This window comes from Camelina sativa, chromosome 4, assembly GCF_030686135.1.
Source record: "Camelina sativa cultivar CO46 ecotype springtype chromosome 4, ASM3068613v1".
In the NCBI taxonomy this organism is placed as follows: domain Eukaryota; kingdom Viridiplantae; phylum Streptophyta; class Magnoliopsida; order Brassicales; family Brassicaceae; genus Camelina; species Camelina sativa.
In genome coordinates, this window is record NC_141883.1 from 23,473,641 (window position 1) to 23,488,351 (window position 14,711).

The window sequence follows — 14,711 nt, forward strand, 5'->3', positions numbered from 1 at the left end:
TTTTTCATTCCAACTTTATTTTTTCCCCCAAAATATTAGAGAAAGTAAAATTAAATTCAATAATTCCAAAACATAAAACGTACAAAAAAGTTAATGATAAAAAAAACGTATAGAAATAAAAAAATATAAAATACAAAAGAAGAAAAAAGAGAGAGAGACAGCGTGGAGAGTAAAGCTATTGGTAGCATGGCTGCAACAGAAGGCCAAGTGTTTGGTTATACAATTTTATTTTTAACTCTTTGTGTTAATTAACCCAATTAAATTAGCCAGCCCTTTCCTCCGTCAGGGTTTATTTAACTTCCCCTTCTCGTTTCCTCTCTTTTCTTTTTTTCTTAAACCACTCTCTTGCTCTTCCTCCTGAACCCATAAAAAAAATCACACTCCAAATTGTTGTTTGCTGATTTTTTTTTCTCAAGAGTTTGTTTTAATGAAGAGGCGCTTAACGAGTACGAATTCTTCTTCTTCTTCTCCATCTTCCTCTGTTTCTTCTTCAACTACTACTTCATCTCCTATTCAATCGGAGACTCCACGGCCTAAACGAGCCAACAAGAGGGCTAAGAAGCCTTCTCCTTCTGATGACAAACCAAATAACCCGACAAGCCCTGCTTCCACCAGACGCAGCTCTATCTACAGAGGAGTCACTAGGTTTTTGGTCTAATTAAACGATTTGTTTTTTTTTTTTCTCTTCAGATTGGATTTGGTTTTTCTTTCCTTCTGAAACTGCATTTGTGATATTTTGCATGTTTGATTGTGTGATTGTATAGGCATAGATGGACTGGGAGATTCGAGGCTCATCTTTGGGACAAAAGCTCTTGGAATTCGATTCAGAACAAGAAAGGCAAACAAGGTTTGGTTTTTTTTTTTTTTTTAATTAAACACTTGTTCTGTTTTGATAAAGATCTGATTTTTTTTTTAACTGATAAAGTTTGATTCTTTTCTTTTGTTGATGTTTGATCTCAACTTCGTCACTGCCCCATCTGCAATTTCTTCCTCTACTCATCAGTTTATCTGGGTATGTTGCTCTAATTCTCTTAAACCATAGATCAGTTTTTGGGTTTTACCAAATTGAAAAAAAAAGAGAGAGAGAGGGGGTGGATTTGGTCAGAAGAAAGAATCTCAACTGCTTCACGCGTAATTGCAGGAGCATATGACAGCGAAGAAGCAGCAGCACATACGTACGATCTGGCTGCTCTCAAGTACTGGGGACCCGACACCATCTTGAATTTTCCGGTAAACCCCCCCAAAAAAAAAAACTAATAATCAAATTGATGATGCATGTTGTTATAGAATTAGTTTGGTTTGAATCTCGTTGATCTTGGTGGTTGTGTTTTAATTAAATTTGTTTATGGGGAGGCAAAGCAGGCAGAGACGTATACAAAGGAGTTGGAAGAAATGCAGAGAGTGACAAAGGAAGAATATTTGGCTTCTCTCCGCCGCCAGAGCAGTGGTTTCTCTAGAGGCGTCTCTAAATATCGCGGCGTCGCTAGGTTCCTTTTTTCTTCTTTTTCTCTTTTCTTTTTAATTATTTTTTAATTTTTGGAATTTATAAACCAAAACGAGAAATATATTTTTCTTTTCTGACTAAGAGAATTATTATTGATAGGAAAATATGTTTATGACTTTTTTTTTTTAAATCATGAGGATTTTGCTTTTAGAATATTCTCTCTTTTTAAAACCTTTAAAAAAAAAAAATCATAATTACGTTTTTGTTTGAGTACTTTCCTGCATATTGTTAAAAAATGTGATTCGGTTTTTGAGAAATGTTTGTTTTGTTTATTCAACTTTTATTTTTGTAAAAACTAAACAAAGTTTTATGATTATGTTACAGGCATCACCATAACGGAAGATGGGAGGCTCGGATTGGAAGAGTGTTTGGAAACAAGTACTTGTACCTCGGCACCTACAGTACGTACCTCCTTTCCCTTTTTCCCTAATCTTTTTTTTTTTTAATTTTATAATATATTTTCAGATTTTTTTAAAATGGTTTGCATAATCGACTATTTTTTATTTATAAACCACCGGACATAACGGATCATTTAGTTGATATTTTAAAAATTTATAAGTCTGGTTCTTTTCTCTGTTATGCCTTCTCATAGTATGATTTTTCTAAGTATAAAATAGAGTGTGATAATGTTTGAACTGTGGGTTTAAGAATTTGTTTAGTTAGACTTAGAGTGTAACTGATAGACAATTAGAATAATATAATGGCAAGGCAGTGGGGTTTGAATTACACACACACTACTGACTCACGTGAGCCGAGAGTTTTGACATCATGTCCCTTCAGTTGATTTTTTTTTTTTGAACTTTAATCAATTCAACTTTTGTTTTATAACTTTTTTTAATTACCTGATCTCTGCATAATTACCTTTTAAATTCTGCATTTTTTGTGGATCCGATACTCTGAATACAAAAATTGAGAACTCTGCACAAGGAATATTAACAACTCTTTCCTGAGTAAAGTTAATTATACTATTTGTTTTGCTGACTCGTTACCGGGTCCTTAGACTAGTACGTGACCTAATCTTTAACAAATCTCATGTTTTTTAAAGTAATTCGGATTCAGATTTTGCAAGAATATAGGCACTTAGGCAGTATTCTATAACAAAGACACATAACATTCTTATTTTTATACAAAACAAAATAAAATATTTTTATCGTTTTGAAAAAGAGAGGAGACAAAAGAACATAACTACAAAATAACAAATTAGTATAGATGTGAAACTGCTGTATAAGAAGAATAATGTAAGTTACAAGTGTAGAGGCGCGTGTAGCGCGTAGGTCACGTGATAACACGCTCACTTCATAAAATGACAAAATAGTTCAGAGAGGGGTTAGGACCAAACCCGAGGTCGATCTGGTTTGCTCTTGTCTTTTTTTTTTTTTTAGTTTAGTTTATTTAAATTGGTTTAAGAGTTGAGACTGTTCTCAGTAGGAGCCACGAGCCCTCACGTGCATCTCTCTCTCTCTCTCAAGTCTCAACCATATCTTTCATCTTGTCCTCCGAACAAAATCTGGGGTCTTCTTTATTATCTTCTTTCTTTTTTATAATAATTGTCTTTCTCTACCTTCTACTTTAGAAAGCTACCTAACTTACAACTTAATAGTAGTAATATGAGTTCTAATTAGAGCTTAGAGTGTTGACACACTAGGTAGGTGTTTATTTTATTGTTAAGTAATTTAGTAATCGTACGTTCGTGTATTATTCTATATACAAAATTATTATTGGAACTAGTTTAAGTTACAAGTTTGGACTCTTTCAGTGATATAAAGCGGCGCAGTGGAGGAGAAATGGTCTCGTACACGCCTCACACGAATCGTCTAACCCTAGTTGTCCCTACGAAACACGTCACTCAATTCTTGTATTGATTTTTTTTTCTTTTGTCTTTTTATTAGGTATCATAAATTCTTAACTTTTTTAAATGTTGAAACGACAAAAAAATTAAACACTTCTTTTAACACTTGTTTGGGCTTATTTGGTTGTAGCACTTGCCAAGTATGTGAGAAAGATAACACTGTCTCTGTTTGCATTGTCTTAATTTAGAAGTTCTTTACTGATAATGTTTGCTAATTTATTGGTTTTACAGATACGCAGGAGGAAGCTGCAGCGGCTTATGACATGGCAGCTATAGAGTATCGAGGTGCCAACGCGGTTACTAATTTCGACATTAGTAATTACATCGACCGCTTAAAGAAGAAAGGCGTTTTCCCGTTCCCTGTGAGCCAAGCTAACCATCAAGAAGAGGCTATACTTGCTGAAGCCAAACAAGAGATTGAAGCTAAAGAAGAGCCTACAGAAGAAGTGAAACAACAGTGCGTGGAAGAGCCACCACAAGTACAGAAAGAAGAGAAAGCAGAGCAGCAAGGAGAAGAGTTTGTGGGATATAATAAAGAAGAAGAGGCGGCGGTGGTCAATTGCTCCATAGACTCTTCAGCCATAATGGAAATGAATCGTTGTTCGGACGACAATGAGCTGGCTTGGAACTTCTGTATGATGGATTCAGGGTTTGCTCCCTTCTTGACGGATCAGAATCTCTCAAATGAGAATCCCATCGAGTATCCAGAGCTTTTCAACGAGTTAGCATTTGAGGAGAACATTGACTTCATGTTCGAGGAAGGGAAGAACGAGTGCTTGGGGTTGGGAAATCTGGATTGTTGCGATGTTGTTGTGGTGGGAAGAGAGAGCCCAACTTCTTCGTCTTCTCCGTTGTCTTGCTTTTCTACTGACTCTGCTTCATCAACAACAACAGCAACAACAACAACCTCTGTTTCTTGTAACTATTCTGTCTGAGAGAGCTATGTATTCTAGTTTGAATTTCTGCTTCTTCTTCTTCTTCTTCTTCTTCTTCTTCTTCTATCTTCTTATGTTGAGTTCTGCTAGGGTTTGTATTTTCATTTCAGGGCTAGTTCGTTGGTTCTGAATAATCAATGTATTTGCCCCTTTTCTAGCTCTCTTTTCTTTTCTAATGTTACAATTAGTTAAGATAAGCAAACATACTAAACAAACCGAAACAGAGAAGTGGATGAGTTCACTTAAGTATTCCGTTGTATTCAACCAAAGACAAAAAGGAGGCTAAGTAAGATGCCTATCAATTTTTCAGGCATTTATGCAAAGAGAAAGAGTTTCAAGAGTCTTAGACAAAGAGAAGGTTTCAAAGGTAATATACTTCAGAGTGGAAAATATGGGTCTCTTTTGTTTCATTTTGGCTCGGAAATATAATACATCGTTTAAAGATTTTTTTTTTTGCTTTTTAATATTGTAAAAAGTTTGATAGTACAATTGATAGTGTAGAAAAATTAGCAGTTTTGATAAAATTGACATTGAAATCACAAAAACATATGGGAAAGTCGCAGGAGCATAGAGTTATAGAGAGTAGGGTGTGGAGCATAAATAAGCAGATGGTTCAATATAATAATATGATACATGATAAAAGTCTAAAAAACATTCCACCCACAATAAGTCTATGCAGCAAGCTACTGATCACACAATCCATAGTTTTTAAGGCTTTAAAATACAAACATGACAGTTTAAGGTTTTAGCAGCACCAGTCTCATGCTTTTAAGTAGCTTATATTAATTAGGTAGATAATGATAGCACCGGCAAGCTAGCTTTTTATAACCTTTAATTATTCAAGAAGGTGGAAGGTAATGATGTCAGAGGCAGAAGGTGCATGAAGGGCATGGTTGGGGTAATGGTGGTGATGGTTCTGGTGGTAACGAAGTGCGTAAGCACGCGACCCTTCGATTTGATATCCAAGAACTGAGTCGTAATCTCCTTCATTGTCTACTAGTCCATAGTGAGGATCTTCGGCTCTTAGTTCCTATATTCACCAAAACATATTTTAAGCCATTATTCCAAAATAACTAAATCAAACATTGTTAAACGCGAAATGACATGACATGTCAGATATAGAAAACATAAGAGTGACTGGTCAATCTACACTACATTTTTTCCATTCGGTAGTATTTAGATTAGAAGAATCAAGAGAAAACATAAGAGTGACTGGTCAATCTACACTACATTTCCATCCTTTTGATTGGCTACATGCATGTATAGTATGCATAAAAACAACATGTAAGGGAAACAAAAAGAGATATTACCAGCTCATGTATGAGATTCTTTTGTATGTCTTGTTGACTTTTGTTCTGCAATTGTTGTAAACCACGAGATAAACTATTAATATACCGAAATTATTATGCGATCACCAATTCACCATATTATATGCTTAGTGTTACCTTTATCCATTAGCTTAAACATGTAAACGAGATCATTTTCTTAGAAATTAAAGTGTTATCAACAGTTTGAGCAAGTGCCTAATTTCAATTTACACAAAACTGTTGAGACAAAGGGTCTAAATGGTAACAATGTATATAGCTGTGCGGGGAAAGCGGTTTAATAGTGGTACGGTTCAATTGCGGTTCGTGTGGGAGAAAATAATTTGCGGGACAAGTGCGGTTTTTATTGAATAACTAGTATGAAATATTGTTTGATTGGTGAAAAAACTATTAGCGGGTATTTGTTAATAAGTCTTTTTCAGTTGTTAAGAATTTTTTTAAAAACATATATTTTCTTTTAAAAACAATATATTCAGTTATATACATATATATATAATATATATTTAGAAAATTTGACAATGTTATGATACTGTAAAAACTAAAATTTATTTTGAATTGATTAGGTTAATTTTATTTAGTAAAATAGTGAAGAAATATATCTCATTTTAAAGAAAAGTTGTTGTAATGATTTTAATAATTTTGTTAAACATTTTTGAAATTGAGTTAAAATATATATATTATACATTTTATATGATATAAGTATATAACCAAACCAAAAATAAGTTTTTTTACTTTACTTATTTTTTTATAAATCTGGTTTTTTCTGCTAAAAGTATTTATTTTTGTAACTTAGAAAAAATAATGAAATAAATCATACATGAGATTTAATAATTTAAATTAAAGAAAATCTTTAGCATATAATTATTTATTAAAATATGTGTTGATTACTTGATTGTTTAGCTTTCTTTTATTTAACATAAACTAAATATTAAAAAAAATTGCTTTTGCTGGTGCGTTATTTGCAAATACGCAGGGTAATAGATAGTTGAACAAATATTTGCGGTTCATGAGTAAACTATCCTACCTAAAAACCGCAACTAGATTTATTTTTCTCTCTATTTAAAAACGCAAACTAACTAAAACTTTGTGATTGGTGCATAAAATGAATTTTAGAAAAACACAGTTTGAAACCCGCACGACTACTGTCTCCATTCAAGACCAAAGAATATGCTAAAATGGGAAAGTGAGTGGACAGAAGATGTGACCTTTTTCTTGGTGGTCTCGATCTGGTTTCCAAGGGATTTAATCTGTATAATTAACATATAAAATAATTATTAAAAATCGCTTACATATATTATCCAACAGTTAACAAAATGTTTCCTTTTAAAACACAACAACAACAGGCATTTATCTATAGTTAAACTCAAAAACTAATGTGTGAGTATATATGAATAATTAAAACCCTAGCTAGATAAGAGCAAATATATAAATGAGAACCTTGCGCTCACGAACGAGTTTGAAAGTGTTTTCCATTTCATCCTCAAGACGACGCAACTCGTGATAATCAAGTTCCTCCAAACACTCACCGAGCCTCTGTCTACAATTTTAACACATCATATAAAAAATAATAATTTGTGTTTGCAATCCAAAGTTATGTTTTAAGTGACATAGATGAGATTAAGAGAGAGAAACAAGTACTTGATCTGAGTCCGGAGATTTCTATTTGTCTCCAACAGTTTCCTCTTGGTTTCTTGCATTCTCTGCGACAAATACATCACAAATTTTCCTAATCATACAAAAAAAAACACATATCAAGAACAAGAAGAAGGATCTAAGAGGAAACAAAACCTCATATTGAGTGCTCCAAACATCGACATCAGAAATTGATTGGTACAGATCTACGATCTCCTTTGTGCTATAGCCAACAAAATCACCCAAAAGAAAGAAGTCGTTAATTAATTAGAAGATAACAAAGCAGTTTAGTAGTTTAATTTAAGAGTGGGGTAATTATAAGAGAGATCCGTGTACGTACGTGGTGTTAGGGCTGATATACTCATGAAGCTTGTTGGAGCTAGAGAACATGATAATCGAAACCCTAGCATCACACAAAACCGTGAGCTCATGTGCTTTCTTGAACAAACCATTTCTTCTCTTCGAATACGTCACTTGTCTGTTCGTCTGGTTCTCTATCCTCTTGATCTGGATCTTTCCTCTCGCCATCTTCTTTCTTTTTTCTTCTCTACTTTTATCTTAAATCTTTTGCTGAAGAGATTTGGTGGAGAGAGGACAAAGAGATATAATAAGAAGAAAGAAATGAAATAGAAAGAGAGAGATAGAGTTGAAGAAGTAAAGGGTCCACTTGAGTTACTAAAAATAGAAAGTATTGCCGAATCCATGAAAGTAGATTTCAGAAGTTGATGAAAACTAAGTGATAAATTTGCCTAATGTGTAAAGTGGTTTTTTTATTTATTACAAGACACTGCTTAAATCAACGGACATCGATGGTTGTATAGATTACAAGACACTGCTTAAATCAATTGTCAATAGGTGTGAAAGAGAGAGGGGACCAAAGCTATCAACTGGTTTAGTTTGCTTTCCGTCCATTTTATTGACGGAGCACCGTCAGTTTCGACCCTATATACACTATATAGTGTTTACAACGGTGACATGCTCAACGGCGTTTGTAAACGTCAAATCAGTGCAGGTGGATTTGGTTGGCTTTTTGGGCTTACCCTAAAGTAAACGAAAGTGTTTAGTTTAGGTATGAACCAAGTTTTTATTTTGTTGTTAAAAAGCCAAGTGTCTACTTCTGTTTGTTAATTTGGGACAATTAGATTTTCTTTACTTCTTTATTTGATTTAAGGTCACTTCCAATATAACTCAAATATATTTCCCATATGATTACAACAAAGCCATTGCACACCCTTATCAAACACATTACTGTAGCTCACAACGCTACTAAAACTCCAATATGTAACTCTAAAATAGAAAGTAAGATGAACGAGATATGAGATCTTTTCGATGAGTTAGTGTCGTTTTGGAACTTAATTGGCCTGCAACAGGGACTGTTTTTAGTCATCGTCAAGTTTTGATTCGAGCAATGCAAGTCAGTGTGACTGGAAGGTCATACTCAATCCCTTACAAGCGGAACACGAGAACAATCATTCTTCGCTTAAAGTACAAGTAGTTCAGTTACAATAGACTTGTATTTTCATTTCAGCGCTTTGAAAACTGGGTCAACTATGCATAATGCGGAACCAAAGATGTAAATAAAAGATCTACAAGACATGTCCCTATGTTTATTGGTTAAAAGTACATTACACGAGATACATCAATCATCTACACAACCAACACACGCACTCTTGTTCTGATCTCAGTTCAGTTTCCCTGTTCTCGTCAGGTACTCTTTCATGCGACTTTGGTTTGTTTCAAATATGAAAGGCATCCCCCTTATCTGCGCACAACCATATCTCGGGACTTAAGAACGGAACTAACGGCGTCCAGTTATTATTATTATCTAATGATTATAAAAAAAGTATCTAGGATCAAACCTCCACTAGACAATCAGATTTGAGGATTAAACTCTGTCCAGGATCTACTTCCTTCTCGTTTACTGAAATTGGATACTTCCCCAGATTCTTCATATGAAACGACCCGTCATCACCCAGCCGTATGATCGCCTGCATTCAACAACCAAAAGAGGGAAGAAAAATAACAAGGTGGTCACAGATCATAGGCAGTTCCTTTCTCATACAACTCAAACACTTAATATACAAATAGAAGCATCTACTATTGACCAACCTGTCGTCGAGATATTTTGCTACCCCGCTTTTCTCTTCCCAAATCAATGTCCACCGCGAGGTCTTCTGTAGATCTACCCACCAAAACCTGTGCCAGGAAAAAAGGACCCCGATGTAAACAAGTGCTACTATAATTTCTCACGAAGCTTCTCAGGTCATACAAGGAAAATACTTAAATTAATAGGATAATAATACCTCAGGCTTCTTGATGTAGTGTTTTGAATATCTACCATATAAAACAGCGAATGCACCACGGGAAGCAATGGCTCTTTGCATATATGAGTAAGCAGCCTGCTCAAGCCTTATGATTGTTCTTTTCATGTCTTGGCTCTGATACTTGGAAACTGCAAGTGAAAACATTTTACGGAATCACAAACAAGCCTTAAAACCTAGTATAACATCTCTTGCACTACCCATGGAAATAGGTTCGCTACATATACACTACATATCTGTCAGTATTCATGGCTTGTAATGAACTTTGTGAGCCAAATGCTGATTACATTCCTGATTCACGTACTAAAAGCTTTCTTTTTTCCAAAAATGTAGATAGATACAAAAAGCAAACATGAGTTCCACTGAACGAGAAGGGATGCTCAATTACCTTCGAGATCAAAATTATCTTGGTCCTCAGGTTCCAAGTCCATGTCAAGTATCTGAAATCAAAAGGGTGTTATCGATTAGCTGTTAATGTTTCACAGAACCATAGCATCAGAATAAAGATAGTTACCATAGCCTCAATGTCAGAATAATTCGGTAAGTCCTCATCACTCTCACAAACATGCGTGTCTGCTTCTGGTGGAGTAATCTCCAGCACAGGGTCTGGAATCTCTAACAAGCCACCATCAGTTTCTTTAGCATGTGACGCTTCAATAATAGGTGGTACATCTTTTTCCTCTTTACAGTTTTCAGTATCCTTGTCCGGGTAGCTCTCATGACTATCAAATCCAACAAAGAGTGTTCCACCAGCAATTTCTTTCTTTTCATCTATTGCACCGGTACCAGCTGAAAGCAGAGTAGTAGAGCCTGCCTGTGCAGAAGCTACACAGGTAGAACCACCAGGAGCAACAGTAATCTGTAACTCAGTACTAGTCGATGCCCTGGTTTTGCTACCTTGACTTGATTGGCCCTTCAATGGCTTTCCTTGAGTAGACCCCTGCGAACGTCCTGAGTTTTTCTTTTGGGTCTGGAGTGAATGTCCTTCACTTTTTTCCTTACTGGCGGAAATGTCTCTGACACATGTAGTTATTGGATTATTGGTATCTTTAAAGTTCCGCCTGGCTAACGAAGAAACTGACATTGGATGAGAGTTGTTGGATACGAAAATGTCATCATTACACGGAACCTCAATATCCTCTTGGTTTAATAAACAGCAGATTACACCCTCAACAATCTCAGGATGAGGATCTACAGAGTCAGACACAGTTTTGCATTCCTCTAAGCTCATTTCAGTTGTACCATCTAGCTCAAGCATCACATGATCATCCAGAGTTGCACCTCCTGAATTGGTTGGTGCGGTCAAAGGTTCTTGCTCGGTGGAGTTAGGCAAAGCCTCGCAATTTGCATCATTTGTCGAGTTCACCAACAGTGAGCTAAGACCATCATAATATGACTTGTCAACTTCTTTGCCATCTACTTCCATGAACGATTCAGGGTCTTCTTCAAAAAGAGAAGTTGAAAGCTGTGTCAGGAAATCAGTGCTAGCCGTTGTGGTTTTCATCTCAAGAGCAGTAGTATTCTCCAGTTTCTGCTTGGAATCTTGATACACCGCATCACATCCTGAAGGGCCTGCATGTTCAGTAAATGTGAGATTTTCTCCTCCTCCCACATAAGGAATGTCTCCCTGTAAATGATCTTCCGACACAACATGAGTTGTCACGCAACCGCCTTCAGCCAAGATTTCTGGAAACGCGTTGTGGATGATATCCATGTGAGAGTCTTCAAGACCAAGATGTGTTGCATCACCATTATCCATGAAATGGCTATCATTTGGTGGAACGAGAAAACCTAGATCCAAGGAATTGAATGGCTCAGTTCGAAACTTCTTCCGTAAGGAATGATAAGTATGTCTGAGCCTTTCAGCATTTCTCTTCCTAGACGAACTTTTGTTTTCTTTTGAATACCCACTTCTACCGAACTTTGTAGGAAAATTAGGGTTAGTACGTTCAAGCTCAGTCATCCGAAAAGCCGCCTCTGCAGAAACAACTGGATCATAAAGCAATGCATGCCATCTATCTTGCAGTTCTCTGATAGAAAATCTTCTAGAAAACTGCACAGCACCTTTAGCAAGCGATTCCAAAGAAGCACCGGCCTGCAAATAAATGAAGGATTCCATTTCAAGTTACTGCTCGAATACCAGACAAGCTGAATGAAGAAACAGAAAACGCATGCTCTAACCCTCTATTGAGATAAAAAAATCCATGGCTCAATCCAAACAGACATGTGACCAAACTCAATGAAATGGGAGCTCACCTCAATGGCATTCTTTAGAAGAAGGTCGTCTTCTGGTATCCACGGAACTACCTGAGCAAGAGCCCCCATGTCCACAGCTCAAACAAACCTTCTCTTCTCTTAGGAGTGGTCTAAGAGATGGTGACAGTACACAAAACCTAATCAAAGATAAAATCAAAATCAGTGGACGAAAAGGGAAATAATAAACACTTTGGCAGACACTAGACATTGGCATAGAGTTATCGGAAGGACAACTAACTAAGACGAAGCTTACGGTTGGTCTACCAACCACTTAATGGGCTTATCAGGCTTCTCTTCCTCACCTTAAGCATTCTAGGTTTCGTTTGGCAAACACGTTAAAGAGATGGGGAGTTATAGAATACCTTGAATCAGCCAAGAAAGATGATGTTTTGTCAAGCTCGGGAACAACAACAAGAGTGAGGTTCAACAGCCTAGAAACAGTAACCATGTCACAAAACTGAAACAACGAGTATCAGGATTTGGAAACAAGACAAAGATCGAAAGAGTATGATTAAGCAAAAGTGACGAACCACGATTCGCAGTTGATTTAGTACGCCATTAGAAGTTAGAATTCCATTATTGTTATCTTCTGTAAGGAAATTTTTTTTAAAAAAAGGTCTCGTCATTATAATACTCACAAGCTCCAAAGAAGACGCAAAATAACAATCAATTCAAAATTCTCACAAGTTTTGTATCACAAAATCAATGTATAACAGAGAGAGGGAGAACAACACTAAGCCTCAAAATAGAGAATTAAGAAAATCCCAAGAAGAAAGGAACTGACTTGATGGGAAGAAGAGGTGGCGGCGGCAATCAACTGGCTCGAATTGAAGGGGGGGGGGGAAATCTGAAACCCTAATTTTTTTAGTATCTGACTGTCTCCGTCGTCCGGAGGCGAGAGTGTGTAAGAAGAAGAAGATAATAACGAAACGACACCGTTTTGAGGTCTCTACTCGCCTCTTTGATTTCTTATTTGTTGTTTACTTGATTTTGATTTCTTCTTGCCCCGACAAATTGGAACTGAAAGGTAAGTAATAGACAATAGTAGCAAGATCTCTCTGTTTAATTTACGTAATTACCATTATATATACCTTTTTAATGAATTTACTTAAAAATAAAATTAAAGACCAATGTCTATTGGCATTGGGATTTAACAATTTTTTTTTGTTAGTTTCTATTTTAATTATACCTCTAGGCAATGACTATATATGTACGATTTACCCAAAATGCTTTAAACCTATTTAAAATTAACATTGAAATTTAAACTAATTTTAGCCGGGGTTTTATTTTTAAAAATAATATATGTAGCCAAGCATGTGCTTGCAGCCGTTTATGGAATAAGTAATATTTCGGCCTTCAATTTTCTGAAATTTCCTTTAGGTCGGTTGGCTATATATATAAGATGAAGTTACGAATATGTAGGTTTTAGAACACAAACAATATACACCTTTTGAGTTCAGGAACTGCTTTGTTTTGTGAGGTTTCTCTCTCTAGTGATTTGATTATGTAGATTTCTTCCTCTGGACTTGAGACATCTTAATTATCTCATTCTCTATGGCATATACCATATATATTATCATCTGATTTACAGATTGACCATGCATGGTTATGTTTTTTATTTCGTAAGAGTAGCCTAGTTATATAATTATATCTATCAAGTAAATTTTTAGTCTATGACTTGTTGATTTCTCCTTTGGAATTAGTATATCTTTACCGTTTGCATAAGTATCATCGATCAGGTTTAGGGATTGACTATGTTTATGTTTTTTTTTTTTTTTTTTTTTTTTGGTAAGAGTAATTACAGTTGGAGATCCAAGATCAAGTCATGGCGTCCGCAGTAGCAAGATATGCCAAGTGGTTTTATTCAACTCCCATGGGTATTTTGAATCTAATCTCGATAACGGGATTGCCATTCGTAGGTTACATTATCTTACAGCAGCAAAAGGAATTTGCTCGTCTCGATGGGAGAGAGGCATATGCAGGATCGGTTTGATGCACTCATTGCTAGAGGAACTATCCGAGTCAGAGAACATTAGGGCATTATTAATGGGAAAACTTTTTTTTGTATTCTTAGATTAAATATATAGTGAAAATAATGTTAGATCAGTTGTTAAGATCATAGGTAAAAAAAATGGGAGAACTAATTATGGTGTTCTTAGAATAAAGATATAGTGAAATAATATTCATAAACATTTTACAAATTATAAAAACTTATAAAATAACATTTAAATTGCTTACTTATATAAAAGCAATTGTATACTTATAAATTAATATAATATTCATAAAAATTTTACAAATTATAAAAATTTATAAAATAACATTTAAATTGCTTACTTATATAAAAGTAATTGTATACTTATAAATTAATATAATATTCTTAAACATTTTACAAATTATAAAAACTTATAAAATAACATTTAAATTGCTTACTTATATAAAAGCAATTGTATACTTATAAATTAATATAATATTCTTAAACATTTTACAAATTATAAAAACTTATAAAATAACATTTAAATTGCTTACTTATATAAAAGCAATTGTATACTTATAAATTAATATAATATTCTTAAACATATTACAATTATAAAAACTTATAAATTAGCATTTAAATTGTATACTTATATAAAAGCAATTATATACTTATAAATTAATATAATATTCTTAAACATATTACAATTATAAAAACTTATAAATTAACATTTAAATTGCATACTTATATAAATGAAATATTTTTTTTTTTTCCAAAAAATCTCGTCCAATCACATGAAGCCACGTCAAATAAGAACTGGGCTTAAATCAGTTCTACATAAAAAACTAAAAAAGTGTTCTAAGCCACTATTCATTATTTTTATAATTTTTTTGGGCTTAGAACACCCTTGGTGTTCT

The 14,711-nt window shown here is 34.6% G+C and overlaps 3 protein-coding genes across 8 annotated transcripts; 1 reads left to right on the forward strand and 2 right to left on the reverse strand.

Annotated features, from left to right (window-relative positions):
• The first annotated feature begins 201 nt into the window (after window positions 1–201).
• On the forward strand, window positions 202–4,445 carry LOC104781298 (ethylene-responsive transcription factor WRI1). 5 transcript variants are annotated; one of them, XM_010505930.3, is made up of 7 exons: window positions 256–645; window positions 765–847; window positions 1,004–1,012; window positions 1,142–1,230; window positions 1,360–1,487; window positions 1,829–1,905; window positions 3,585–4,445. In XM_010505930.3, exons 1-7 carry the CDS (start codon window positions 428–430, stop codon window positions 4,286–4,288), a joined length of 1,308 nt encoding a protein of 435 aa, XP_010504232.2. In that variant the 5' UTR covers window positions 256–427; the 3' UTR covers window positions 4,289–4,445. The 5 variants fall into 5 exon arrangements, with proteins under 5 accessions (XP_087367574.1, XP_087367573.1, XP_010504232.2 ...); XM_010505931.3 differs by having other exon boundaries at window positions 1,363–1,487; XM_087511448.1 differs by lacking the exon at window positions 1,004–1,012 and having other exon boundaries at window positions 202–645; window positions 765–852; window positions 1,363–1,487.
• A 433-nt stretch (window positions 4,446–4,878) lies between these two features.
• LOC104781299 (floral homeotic protein APETALA 3-like) lies at window positions 4,879–8,026 on the reverse strand. The gene is made up of 7 exons (XM_010505934.3): window positions 7,586–8,026; window positions 7,402–7,468; window positions 7,252–7,313; window positions 7,051–7,150; window positions 6,819–6,860; window positions 5,599–5,643; window positions 4,879–5,318 (listed from the first exon to the last, which is right to left on the reverse strand). The coding sequence occupies exons 1-7, from the start codon at window positions 7,771–7,773 to the stop codon at window positions 5,124–5,126; spliced, it is 699 nt and encodes a 232-aa protein (XP_010504236.1). The 5' UTR covers window positions 7,774–8,026; the 3' UTR covers window positions 4,879–5,123.
• Window positions 8,027–8,691: 665 nt separating this feature from the next.
• On the reverse strand, window positions 8,692–12,879 carry LOC104781300 (uncharacterized). 2 transcript variants are annotated; one of them, XM_010505936.3, is made up of 10 exons: window positions 12,607–12,879; window positions 12,353–12,411; window positions 12,185–12,253; window positions 11,823–11,959; window positions 10,081–11,661; window positions 9,955–10,006; window positions 9,549–9,697; window positions 9,355–9,441; window positions 9,105–9,233; window positions 8,692–9,007 (listed from the first exon to the last, which is right to left on the reverse strand). In XM_010505936.3, exons 4-10 carry the CDS (start codon window positions 11,889–11,891, stop codon window positions 8,927–8,929), a joined length of 2,148 nt encoding a protein of 715 aa, XP_010504238.2. In that variant the 5' UTR covers window positions 11,892–11,959; window positions 12,185–12,253; window positions 12,353–12,411; window positions 12,607–12,879; the 3' UTR covers window positions 8,692–8,926. The 2 variants fall into 2 exon arrangements, with proteins under 2 accessions (XP_010504238.2, XP_010504237.2); XM_010505935.3 differs by having other exon boundaries at window positions 12,185–12,279.
• Window positions 12,880–14,711: the final 1,832 nt, after the last annotated feature.